The sequence below is a fragment of the Amblyraja radiata genome, chromosome 16 (assembly GCF_010909765.2).
Source record: "Amblyraja radiata isolate CabotCenter1 chromosome 16, sAmbRad1.1.pri, whole genome shotgun sequence".
Taxonomy (NCBI): Eukaryota; Metazoa; Chordata; class Chondrichthyes; order Rajiformes; family Rajidae; genus Amblyraja; species Amblyraja radiata.
The window spans coordinates 52878600-52890864 of NC_045971.1; the positions used below are offsets into that span (position 1 = coordinate 52878600).

Consider the following 12265-nt stretch of genomic DNA (forward strand, 5'->3'; position numbering starts at 1 on the left):
GTCAGTCACCTGCTGCCTTGCCTTGTACCCCGTCAGTGTTTGGATTCCCATCCACATCCTCCTGCTGTCTCCTGTGTCACAGAGGTGTCCCTGGATTTTCTCTGCATAGGCACGTTTCGCTGCCTTGATTCCTTTTTCCAGTGCAGTCCTGGTAGATGGAAGAGCAGCTGTGTTACCGGCTCTGTAGGCTGCATCACGGGCCCTCAGCAGCGAGCGCACCTCTGCTGTCATCCATGGCTTTTCATTTCCACAGAGATTAGGGATCCCAATTGATTGGGGATGATCAGCCATGATCACATTGAATGGCGGTGCTGGCTCGAAGGGCCAAATGGCCTCCTCCTGCACCTGTTGTCTATTGTCCAGTGAAGGTGATTGGACTCTTGTTGTTAGACAAAAATGCTGGAGAAACTCAGCGTGTGAGGCAGCATCTATGGAGCGAAGGAAATGGTTCTTGAGTCTGAAGAAGGGTCTCGACCCGAATCGTCACCTATTCCTTTGAATCCTCTGTCCCAGAGAGTGTGAGAGAGAGACAGACAGAGAGAGAGAGACAGAGAGAGGGACGGAGAGAGGGAGAGAGAGAGGGAGATGCAGGTGCAGCAGGCAGTGAAGAAAGTATATTCCCATGGACATTGAGGGAAGTTAGTGTAGAAATAGTGTAGAACTATGACAGAAATATTTCAAATGTCATTAGAAACGGGAATAGTCCCCGAGGATTGGCGTACTGCGCATGTTGTTCCATTGTTTAAAAAGGGTTCTAAGAGTAAACCTAGCAATTATAGACCTGTTAGTTTGACTTCAGTGGTGGGCAAATTAATGGAAAAGATACTTAGAGATAATATATATAAGCATCTGGATAAACAGGGTCTGATTAGGAACAGTCAACATGGATTTGTGCCTGGAAGGTCATGTTTGACTAAACTTCTTGAATTTTTTGAAGCGGTTGCTAGGGAAATTGACGAGGGTAAAGCAGTGGATGTTGTCTATATGGACTTTAGTAATGCCTTTGACAAGGTTCCTCATGGAAGGTTGGTTAAGAAGGTTCAACTGTTGGGTATAAATGCAGGAGTAGCAAGATGGATTCAACAGTGGCTGAATGGGAGAAGCCAGAGGGTAATGGTGGATGGCTGTTTGTCGGGTTGGAGGCAGGTGACTAGTGGGGTGCCTCAGGGATCTGTGTTGGGTCCTTTGTTGTTTGTCATGTACATCAATGATCTGGATGAAGGGGTGGTAAATTGGATTAGTAAGTATGCAGATGATACCAAGATAGGGGGTGTTGTGGATAATGAAGAGGATTTCCAAAGTCTACAGAGTGATTTAGGCCATTTGGAAGAATGGGCTGAAAGATGGCAGATGGAGTTTAATGCTGATAAATGTGAGGTGCTACACCTTGGCAGGACAAATCAAAATAGGACGTACATGATAAATGGTAGGGAATTGAAGAATACAGTTGAACAGAGGGATCTGGGAATAACCGTGCATAGTTCCTTGAAGGTGGAATCTCATATAGATAGGGTGGTAAAGAAAGCTTTTGGTATGCTAGCCTTTATAAATCAGAGCATTGAGTATAGAAGCTGGGATGTAATGTTAAAATTGTACAAGGCATTGGTGAGACCAAATCTGGAGTATGGTGTACAATTTTGGTCGCCCAATTGTAGGAAGGATGTCAACAAAATAGAGAGAGTACAGAGGAGATTTACTAGAATGTTGCCTGGGTTTCAACAACTAAGTTACAGAGATAGGTTGAATAAGTTAGGTCTTTATTCTCTGGAGCGCAGAAGGTTAAGGGGGGACTTGATAGAGGTCTTTAAAATGATGAGAGGGATAGACAGAGTTGATGTGATCAAGCTTTTCCCTTTGAGAATAGGGAAGATTCAAACAAGAGGACATGACTTCAGAATTAACGGACAGAAGTTTAGGGGTAACATGAGGGGGAACTTCTTTACTCAGAGAGTGGTAGCGGTGTGGAATGAGCTTCCAGTGGAAGTGGTGGCGGCAGGTTTGTTGGTATCATTTAAAAATAAATTGGATAGGCATATGGATGAGAAGGGAATGGAGGGTTATGGTATGAGTGCAGGCAGGTGGGACTAAGGGAAAAAAGTTGTTCGGCACGGACTTGTAGGGCCGAGATGGCCTGTTTCCGTGCTGTAATTGTTATATGGTTATATGGTTATACCTACTAAATGGTAGGGAATTGAAGAATGCAGTTGAACAGAGGGATCTGGGAATAACCGTGCATAGTTCCTTGAAGATGGAATCTCATATAGATAGGGTGGTAAAGAAAGCTTTTAGTATGCTAGCCTTTATAAATCAGAGCATTGAGTATAGAAGCTGGGATGTAATGTTAAAATTTTACAAGGCATTGGTGAGACCAAATCTGGAGTATGGTGTACAATTTTGGTCGCCCAATTATAGGAAGGATGTCAACAAAATAGAGAGAGTACAGAGGAGATTTACTAGAATGTTGCCTGGGTTTCAACAACTAAGTTACAGAGATAGGTTGAATAAGTTAGGTCTTTATTCTCTGGAGCGCAGAAGGTTAAGGGGGGACTTGATAGAGGTCTTTAAAATGATGAGAGGGATAGACAGAGTTGATGTGGACAAGCTTTTCCCTTTGAGAATAGGGAAGATTCAAACAAGAGGACATTACTTCAGAATTAAGGGACAGAAGTTTAGGGGTAACATGAGGGGGAACTTCTTTACTCAGAGAGTGGTAGCGGTGTGGAATGAGCTTCCAGTGGAAGTGGTGGAGGCAGGTTTGTTGGTATCATTTAAAAATAAATTGGATGGGCATATGGATGAGAAGGGAATGGAGGGTTATGGTATGAGTGCAGGCAGGTGGGACTAAGGGAAAATAATTGTTCGGCACGGACTTGTAGGGCCGAGATGGCCTGTTTCCGTGCTGTAATTGTTATATGGTTATAAAGTGAATGGTATGTTAGCATTCATAGCAAAAGGATTTGAGTATAGGAGCAGGGAGGTTCTACTGCAGTTGTACAGGCTCTTGATGAGACCACATCTGGAGTATTGCGTACAGTTTTGGTCTCCTAATCTGAGGAAAGACATTCTTGCCATAGAGGGAGCACAGAGAAGGTTCACCAGACTGATTTCTGGGATGTCAGGACTTTCATATGAAGATAGACTGGATAGACTCGGCTTGTACTCGCTAGAATTTAGAAGATTGAGGGGGCATCTTATAGAAACTTACAAAATTCTTAAGGGGTTGGACAGGCTAGATGAAGGAAGATTGTTCCCGATGTTGGGGAAGTCCAGAACAAGGGGTCGCAGTTTAAGGATAAGGGGGAAATCTTTTAGGACCGAGATGATAAAAACATTTTTCACACAGACAGTGGTGAATCTCTGGAATTTTCTGCCACAGAAGGTTGTTGAGGCCAGTTCATTGGCTATATTTAAGAGGGAGTTAGATGTGGCCCTTGTGGCGAAAGGGATCAGGGGGTATGGAGAGAAGGCAGGTACAGGATACTGAGTTGGATGATCAGCCATGATCATATTGAATGGCGGTGCAGGCTCGAAGGGCCGAATGCCCTGCTCCTGCACCTAATTTCTATGTTTCTATGAGAGGGAGAGAGAGAAAGAGACAGAGAGAGGGAGCGAGAGAGACAGGCAGACAGAGGGAGAGAGAGACAGAGGGAAAGAGAGAGATAGAGACAGAGTGAGGCAGAGAGAGAGACAGATCGAGAGAGAGACAGAAAGAGAGAGAAAGAGACAGAGAGAGACAGACAGAGACAGACAGAGAGATATATCGATAGAGAGAGAGAGAGAGGCAGAGTGAGAGAGTGAGTGACAGAGAGAGAGAGAGACAGAGAGAGAGACAGACAGAGAGAGAGAGAGACAGAGAAACAGAGAGAGAGAGAGACACACACACACACAGTAAAGGACACAGGCTGAAAATGAGAAGCCAGTGTGACCTCAGTGTGGGGGGGAGAGAGAGAGAGACTGACAGACAGAAAGAGACAGAGAGGGACACAGACAGACAGACAGACAGACAAAGAGAGAGAGGTACAGCGCGGAAACATGCCCTTCAGCCCAACTTGCCCACACCGGCCAACATGCCCCATCTACACTAGTCCCACCCTGACCAACATGCCCCATCTACACTAGGCCCACCCTGACCAACATGCCCCATCTACACTAGTCCCACCCTGACCAACATGCCCCATCTACACTAGGCCCACCCGGACCAACATGCCCCATCTACACTAGTCCCACCCCGACCAACATGCCCCATCTACACTAGTCCCACCCCGACCAACATGCCCCATCTACACTAGTCCCACCCCGACCAACATGCCCCATCTACACTAGTCCCACCCCCAGCAACATGCCCCAGCTACACTAGTCCCACCCGGATCAACATGCCCCAACTACACTAGGCCCATCCCGACCAACATGCCCCATCTACACTAGTCCCACCCCGACCAACATGACCCATCTACTCTAGTCCCACCCCGACCAACATGCCCCATCTACACTAGTCCCACCCCGACCAACATGCCCCATCTACACTAGTCTTGTACAAATGCAACGTGACCTCCCAACTTTTTGACTGAATAGGGAGAGAGAGAGAGGGAGATAGAGGGAGAGAGAGAGAGAACGAGGGAGAGAGAGACAGAGAGAAACACAGAGAGAGTGACAGAGAGAGAGAGTGTGATAAGGAACTGCAGATGTTGGATTACACCGAAGATAGACACAAAGTGCAGGAGTAACTCAGTGGGTCAGGCAGCATCTCTGGAGAGAAGGAATGGGTGATATTGCGGGTCGAGACCCTTCTTCAGACTGAGATAGAGAGACAGAGAGAGAAAGAGAGAGAAAGAGAAAGAGAAAGAAAGAGAGAGAGAAACAGAGTGAGACAGAGAAAGAGAGAGAGAAACAGGGAGAGAAACAGGGAGAGAGAGAGATAAACAGAGAAAAAGAGAGAGACACACAGGGAGAGAGAGAGAGAGAGAGAGGGAGTGATACAGGACGGAAACGGGCCCTTCGGCTCAACTTGCCCACACCGGCCAACATGCCTCATCTACACTAGTCCAAGTACCTGTCCAAGTGTTGGGATAGTCCCAGCCTCAACTCCCTCCTCCAGCAGCTCGTTCCATACACCCACCACCCTCTGTGTGGAAACGTTGCCCCTCAGGTTCCTATTCAATTATTCCCACCCCCGCGTCTCTCACCTTAAACCCGTGTCCTCTGGTCCTCGATTCCCCTGCTCTGGGCAAGAGACTGTGCGTCTACCCGATCTATTCCTCTGGTGATTTTGTTCACCTCTATAAGATTGCCCCTCATCCTCCTGTGCTCCAAAGAATAGAGTCCCAGCCCTGCCCCAACCTCTCCCTGTAGCTCAGGCCCCTCGAGACCCGGCAACATCCTCGTAAATCTTCTCTGCGCCCTTTCCAGCTCGACGACATCTTTCCTGTAACACGGTGCCCAGAACGGAACACAATACAGAGACAGAGACAGACAGAGGGAGACAGGGACAGAGGCAGGGACAGAGAGAGAGACACACACACACACAGGCAGGCAGGGACAGAGAGAGAGACACACACACACACAGACAGGGACAGGGAGAGACACACACACACCACACACACACACACACACACACACACACACACACACAGGGACAGGAGAGGGACAGACAGAGGGAGAGAGAGGCAGGGACAGAGAGAGAGAGACACACACACACACAGACGGACAGAGACGGGCAGGGAGAGGGACAGACAGAGAGAGACAGAGTGAGAGAGACAGATGCAGAGAGAGAGGGAGATAGAGAGAGGGAGAGATAGAGAGAGAGAGAGACAGAGAGACAAGCGAGAGCAAGACAGGGAGAGAGAGACAGAGACAAACGGAGACAGAGGGAGAGAGAGGACAGCAAGAGAGAGATAGAGGGACAGGGATAGAGAGGGACAGACAGAGACAGAGAGATATACTGAGAGACAGATGCAGAGAGAGAGGGAGAGAGATATAGAGAGAGACTGAGAGAGAGAGAGAGACAGAGACGGAGAGACAGAGAGAGAGAGAGACAGAGGGACAGAGACGGAGAGACAGAGAGAGAGAGACAGACAGAGAGACAGAGAGATAGGGAGAGAGAGACAGAGACAAACAGGGAGAGAGAGGGAGAAAGAGAGACAGACAGATATAGGGGCAGTGATAGAGAGGGAAAGAGAGATACAGAAACAGAGAGAGACAGGGAGACAGACAGAGAGGGGCAGGCAGAGGGAGAGAGAAAGAGAGAGAGAGAGAGAGAGGGACAGAGAGATAGTGAAAACAAATTAGACCCAAATAACTACCGTGGCCTAGGGAAGTTATTCTTCAGTATCATAAATAACAGAATGCAGGATTTCCTTAACAAACACAACATTTTCAGTAAAAACCAAATTGGCTTCCTCCCAAAACACCGTACCACTGACCACATTTATACCCTCCACACTCTCATTGAAAAACATGTACACCAAGCGAAAAATGGGAAAATATTTGCCTGTTTTATTGACTTTGAGAAAGCATTTGACTCTATTTGGCATGAAGGGCTCTATTACAAACTCCGCAGCTGTGGTATAGGAGGAAAGGTATATGACCTTATTAAATCAATGTATCTGAATAATAAATGTGGCTTTAAAATTGGGGACAAACGCACTGATCTCTTCGCCCATAGAAGAGGCGTCCGGCAAGGCTGCAATCTGAGCCCGACACTGTTTAATGTATATATCAACGATTTGGCAGAAAAGTTGGACCAGAGCACAGCGCTGGGCCTCTGTCTTCTGAACGGAGAGGTAAATTCGCTGTTTTATGCGGATGACTTGGTTCTGCTGTCCCCCACAGAACAGGGACTGCAGCAACAGTTGGACCTACTTGATGAGTACTGCCAAAATTGGGCCCTGGTAGTAAATCTAAAGAAAACCAACATCATGATTTTTCAGAAAAGACCCAGATGTCAGGAAGATAAATACAAATTTACTCTCAATGGAACTGTTATCGAACACACTATGAACTGTACTTACCTTGGTCTAACCGTATCAGCATCAGGGAGCTTCAATATGGCAGTGAATGCACTAAAAGAGAAAGCTTGAAGAGCTTTGTATGCAATAAAAAGATTCTACAACATCCAAATCCCAATTAAAATCTGGCTTAAAATATTTGACAGTGTAATCCAGCCTATTGGGCTTTATGGTAGTGAAGTATGTCACCATAATTATAGTAAATGGGAAAAACATACAACAGAGGCCCTGCATGCGGAATTTTGTCAGAACATCCTCCGTATCCAAAGAAAAACACCAACAAACGCATGTAGGGCGGAATTAGGCAGATACCCGCTGATAGAGCACTAAAGTTTTGGAATCACCTTAAATCTAGCCCCCCAGATACCCTCCAGTTTAAAGCCCTTCAAACACAAGAGGGGAACCCAGAAAAAGAGATCCCTATGTCTGTTGGTACTGAGACTAACTACTCCTACTCAGTTAAACCCTATCCAGTTAAACCCTGACCGGCCACAGATTAATACTGACCCCCAATCACCAATTAGAGTGAACCAGATTATCAAACAATGTAAAGAAACGTACTTGGAACATCAGGATAAAGAAACCAAAATCCAAAGCAGATTAGAATGTTACCGTTCCCTAAAAAGAGACTATAAATTGGCAGACTATCTCTCAACTGTTAGAGACATAAAGCAGAGACAGACCCTCACCAAATACAGGTTAAGTGACCACTATTTGGTAGTTGAAAAAGGAAGACAGAAGAGATTCTGGCAACCAAGAGAAAACAGAATATGCGGCCACTGTTTGACAGATGAGGTTGAAACAGAGGTGCACTTAATCCTAAAATGCAAAAAATTTGACAAAACAAGGAAAGCATACTTTGACAAACTCAGTGTGGCAACCCCTGATTTTAAAGAACTAGATGATACATCAAAACTAAGAATAATCCTTGGCGAAGGAAATACGGCTCATCTTGGTGCACAATACGTAACAGCATGCCATAACCTGAGAGACGGTGAATGACCAACATGCACATATGTACGCACACACTAATTGACATTAACTAACACTAAGAAATGAATATTGAATTGCTAAACTTGCTATTGTGTTGTACTGCTTACAGCTGCAAGAACGTGTAGCAATCAATAAAGGGCTATAGGCATATTGCGAGTTTATGTACAGGGACATATCTATCCATGCACTGTATATTTACATGACATACATACACTGTATGTATGTCATGTTTTATACTTTAGCAATATAACAATGTTTTTTTATCGTGCCAATAAAGTTTTTAAATTGAAAATTGAAAATGAGATTGATAGAGAGAGCTAGAGAGACAGAAACAGAGAGAGAGAGAGAACCAGAGACAGAGAGAAACAGCATGAGAGACAGAGAGAGAGAGGGGGAGAGAGACAGACACAGAGGGATAGCGACAGACAGAGTGAGAGAAAGACTCTGAGAGACAGGGAGAACCAGAGAGAGAGAGAGACAGACAGAGGGTGGGATAGTGGGAGAGAGAGACAGAGAGGCGGCGAGAGGAGAGAGAGATGCAGAGACAGAGGCAGCGAGAGAGAGGGAGAGAGAAAAAGTGGTGAAATCATTGGACAAAGTCAGCATGAATTTATGAAAGGTAAATCATGTCTGACGAATCTTATAGAATTTTTTTCGAGGATGTAACTTAATGATTTGGACGAGGGAATTGAATGCAAAATCTCCAAGTTTGCGGATGACACGAAGCTGGGGGGCAGTGTTGGCTGTGAGGAGGATGCTAGGAGGCTGCAAGGTGACTTGGATAGGCTATGTGAGTGCGCAAATGCATGGCAGATGCAGTATAATGTGGATAAACGCGAGGTTATCCACTTTGGCGGCAAGAACAGGAAAGTGGACTATTATCTGAATGGTGGCCATTTAGGAAAAGGGGAGATGCAATGAGACCTGGGTGTCATGGTACACCAGTCATTAAAAGTAGGCATGCAGGTGCAGCAGGCTGTGAAGAAAGCGAATGGTATGTTAGCATTCATAGCAAAAGGATTTGAGTGTAGGAGCAGGGAGGTTCTACTGCAGTTGGACAGGACCTTGGTGAGACCACACCTGAAGTATTGCGCACAGTTTTGGTCTCATAAGCTGAGGAAGAACATTCTTGCCACGGAGGGAGTGCAGAGAAGGTTCACCAGACTGATTGCTGGAATGGCAGGACTTTCATATCAAGAAAGACAGGATAGACTCGGCTTGTACTCGCTAGAATTTAGAAGATTGAGGGGTGATCTTATAGAAACTTACAAAATTCTTAAGGGTTTGGACAGGCTAGATGCAGGAAGATTGTTCCCGATGTTGGGGAAGTCCAGAACAAGGGGTCACAGTTTAAGGATAAGGGGGAAGTCTTTTAGGACCGTGATGAGAAAGTTGTTTTTCACACAGAGAGTGGTGAATCTGTGGAATTCACTGCCACAGAAAGTAGTTGAGGCCAGGTCACTGGCTATATTTAAGAGGGAATTGGATGTGGCCCTTGTGGCTAAAGGGATCAGGGGGTATGGAGAGCAGGCAGGTACAGGATATGGAGTTGGATGATCAGCCATGATCATATTGAATGGCGTTGCAGGCTCGAAGGACCGAATGGCCTACTCCTGCACCCATTTTCTATGTTTCTTTATAACGGCCATAAACGCACTCAATATGTGCTAGTAATGTCCTGTTTGCCAGATTGTTGACCCTCTGTGTTCCCCTCCTGCAGGGTTTAGGAGCCGTTGCTGTGGACGGAGAGTCGGGGACGTGAGCGGCCATTGAGGGTGGCCACGGTGCCGGTGGGCTCCCCCATCTGCTCGGTGTGCGGGCTGAGCTTCGATGGAGGACCAACAAGTGAAATTGACATGTGTGGCAAGGTGTGGCGGTGCCTGAGCGAGCTGGAGGCCCACCGGTTGGTGCACACGGGAGAACGTCCCTTCAACTGCTCGGAATGCGGCAAGAGCTTCACTCACTACAAGTACTTGCAGGGGCACAACAGCATGCACTCCAGCGAGAGGCCCTTCACCTGCTCCAACTGCAGCATGAGCTTCAAGACGGCGAATCACCTGAAGATACACCGGCAGGTGCACACGGGCGAGAAGCCCTATGGCTGCTCCACATGCGACATGAGCTTTGTCCAGTTGTCGGGGCTAAGGCAGCACCTGCTGGTGCACAGCAGTGAGCGGCCCTTCACCTGCTCCGACTGCGGCAAAGGCTTCAAGTCGTCCAATCACCTGAAGAGGCACAGGCGCCTGCACGCCAGCGAGCGCCCCTACACCTGCAGCGACTGCGGCAAAGGCTTCACCCAGTCCAAAGACCTGCTGTCCCACCGGCGCCTCCACACCGGCGAGCGCCCCTACTGCTGCGACCAATGCGGCAAGCGCTTCACCCACTCCAGCACCCTGCTGGAGCACCAGCGCACCCACACTGGGGAGCACCCCTACCGCTGCACCGAGTGCGGCAAGATCTTCATCCAGTCCAGCCACCTGTTGGACCACCAGCGCACCCACACCGGTGAGCGGCCCAACACCTGCACCCAGTGCAACAAGCGCTCCCAGTCCAGTCACCTGCTGGAGCACCAGCGCACCCACACCGCGGAGCGGCCCTACACCTGCGACCAATGCGGCAAGAACTTCGTCTGCTCCAGCAGCTTGCTGTCTCACCAACGCACCCACACCAGGGACCGCCCCTACGCCTGTGCCCAGTGCGGCAAGAACTTCACCCAGTCCAGTCACCTGCTGAAGCACCAGCGCACCCACACTGGGGAGCGACCCTACACCTGCACCCAATGCGGCAAGGGCTTCATTTGCTCCAACAGCCTGCTGGGGCACCAGCGCACCCACACCGGGGAGCGCCCCTACATCTGCACCCAGTGCGGCAAGGGTTTCATCCGTTCTAGTCACCTGCTGGAGCACCAGCGCACCCACACCGGGGAGCGGCCCTACGCCTGTGCCCAGTGCGGCAAGAACTTCACCCAGTCCAGTCACCTGCTGAAGCACCAGCGCACCCACACCGGGGAGCGCCCCTACATCTGCACCCAGTGCGGCAAGGGTTTCATCCGTTCTAGTCACCTGCTGGAGCACCAGCGCACCCACACCAGGGAGCGCCCCTACACCTGCGCCCAGTGCGGCAAGAGCTTCACCCAGTCCAGTCACCTGCTGAAGCACCAGCGCACCCACACTGGGGAGCGGCCCTACACCTGCACCCAATGCGGCAAGGGCTTCAACTGCTCCAACAGCCTGCTAGGGCACCAGCGCACCCACACCGGGGAGCGCCCCTACATCTGCACCCGGTGCGGCAAGAACTTCACCCAGTCCAGTCACCTACTGAAGCACCAGCGCACCCACACCGGGGAGCGGCCCTACACCTGCACCCAGTGCGGCAAGCGCTTCACCCGGTCCAGCAACTTGCTGGTGCACCAGCGCATCCACACCGGCGAGCGCCCATTCACCTGCACCCAGTGCGGCAAGGGCTTCAACCAGTCAAGCACCCTGCTGGTGCACCAGCGCACCCACACTGGCGAGCGCCCCTACACCTGCGTCCAGTGCGGCAAGGGCTTCAGCATCTCCTCCAAGCTACTGTCCCACCAGCGGGTGCATTCCTGTGACCGTCCCGTCCCCAGCCCGGTGTGTGGAGAGCGCTTTGCCATGGCCTCCCACGCCCTGTCTCACCAGCACGTGCACACCAATGGCCAGCCCTACGACTGCCCGTACTGTGGTGAGTCGTTTGACAGCTTGCGGGGGTTGCGGCAACACCGGCGGACCCACGCCGGCGAGCAGCTGCTCCCACTGTGACAAGAGAGCACGGGGGTTGCGGGAGCACCAGCGGATACACACCGGAGAGAGACCCTTTGTGTGCGCTGAGTGTGGCAAGGGTTTCACCCACATGTCCAGCCTGTGGCAGCACCGGCGTACCCACAGCGGTGAGCGTCCCTTCCCCTGCCCGTCCTGTGGTAAGTGCTTCACCTGCCTTGACCACCTGCTGGAGCAACGACAAGTCCACACCAGCCAGTGCCCCTTCACCTGCCCACTCTGTGACAAGGCCTTTGCCCGCTCCTCCAGCCTGCTGGCACAACGCCACATGGATAGATAGGCACTGTTTAAGTAGACACAAAATGTTGGAAGGAATGGGTAACGTTTCTGGGTCGAGACCCATCTTCAATGTCGACCTGAAACGTCACCCATTCCTTGTCTCCAGAGATGCTGCCTGTCCCGTCGTCTCCATGCATTCCATTCTCTAGGCCCCCATCCTCTCATCTTCATCATGGACGTCCAGTC

The 12265-nt window shown here is 49.5% G+C and overlaps 1 protein-coding gene across 1 annotated transcript in view; it reads left to right on the forward strand.

Annotated features, from left to right (window-relative positions):
• The window catches only part of LOC116982320 (zinc finger protein 436-like), a gene marked incomplete at its 3' end in the record, with an annotated part of 33930 nt that extends 22018 nt beyond the window's left edge, over positions 1 to 11912 (forward strand). The window contains exons 4-6 of the mRNA XM_033035584.1: positions 10529 to 10924; positions 11009 to 11585; positions 11821 to 11912. Of these exons, the coding sequence (XP_032891475.1) occupies positions 10529 to 10924; positions 11009 to 11585; positions 11821 to 11912 (1065 nt within the window). The remainder of the gene's footprint in view (positions 1 to 10528; positions 10925 to 11008; positions 11586 to 11820) is intronic.
• Positions 11913 to 12265: the final 353 nt, after the last annotated feature.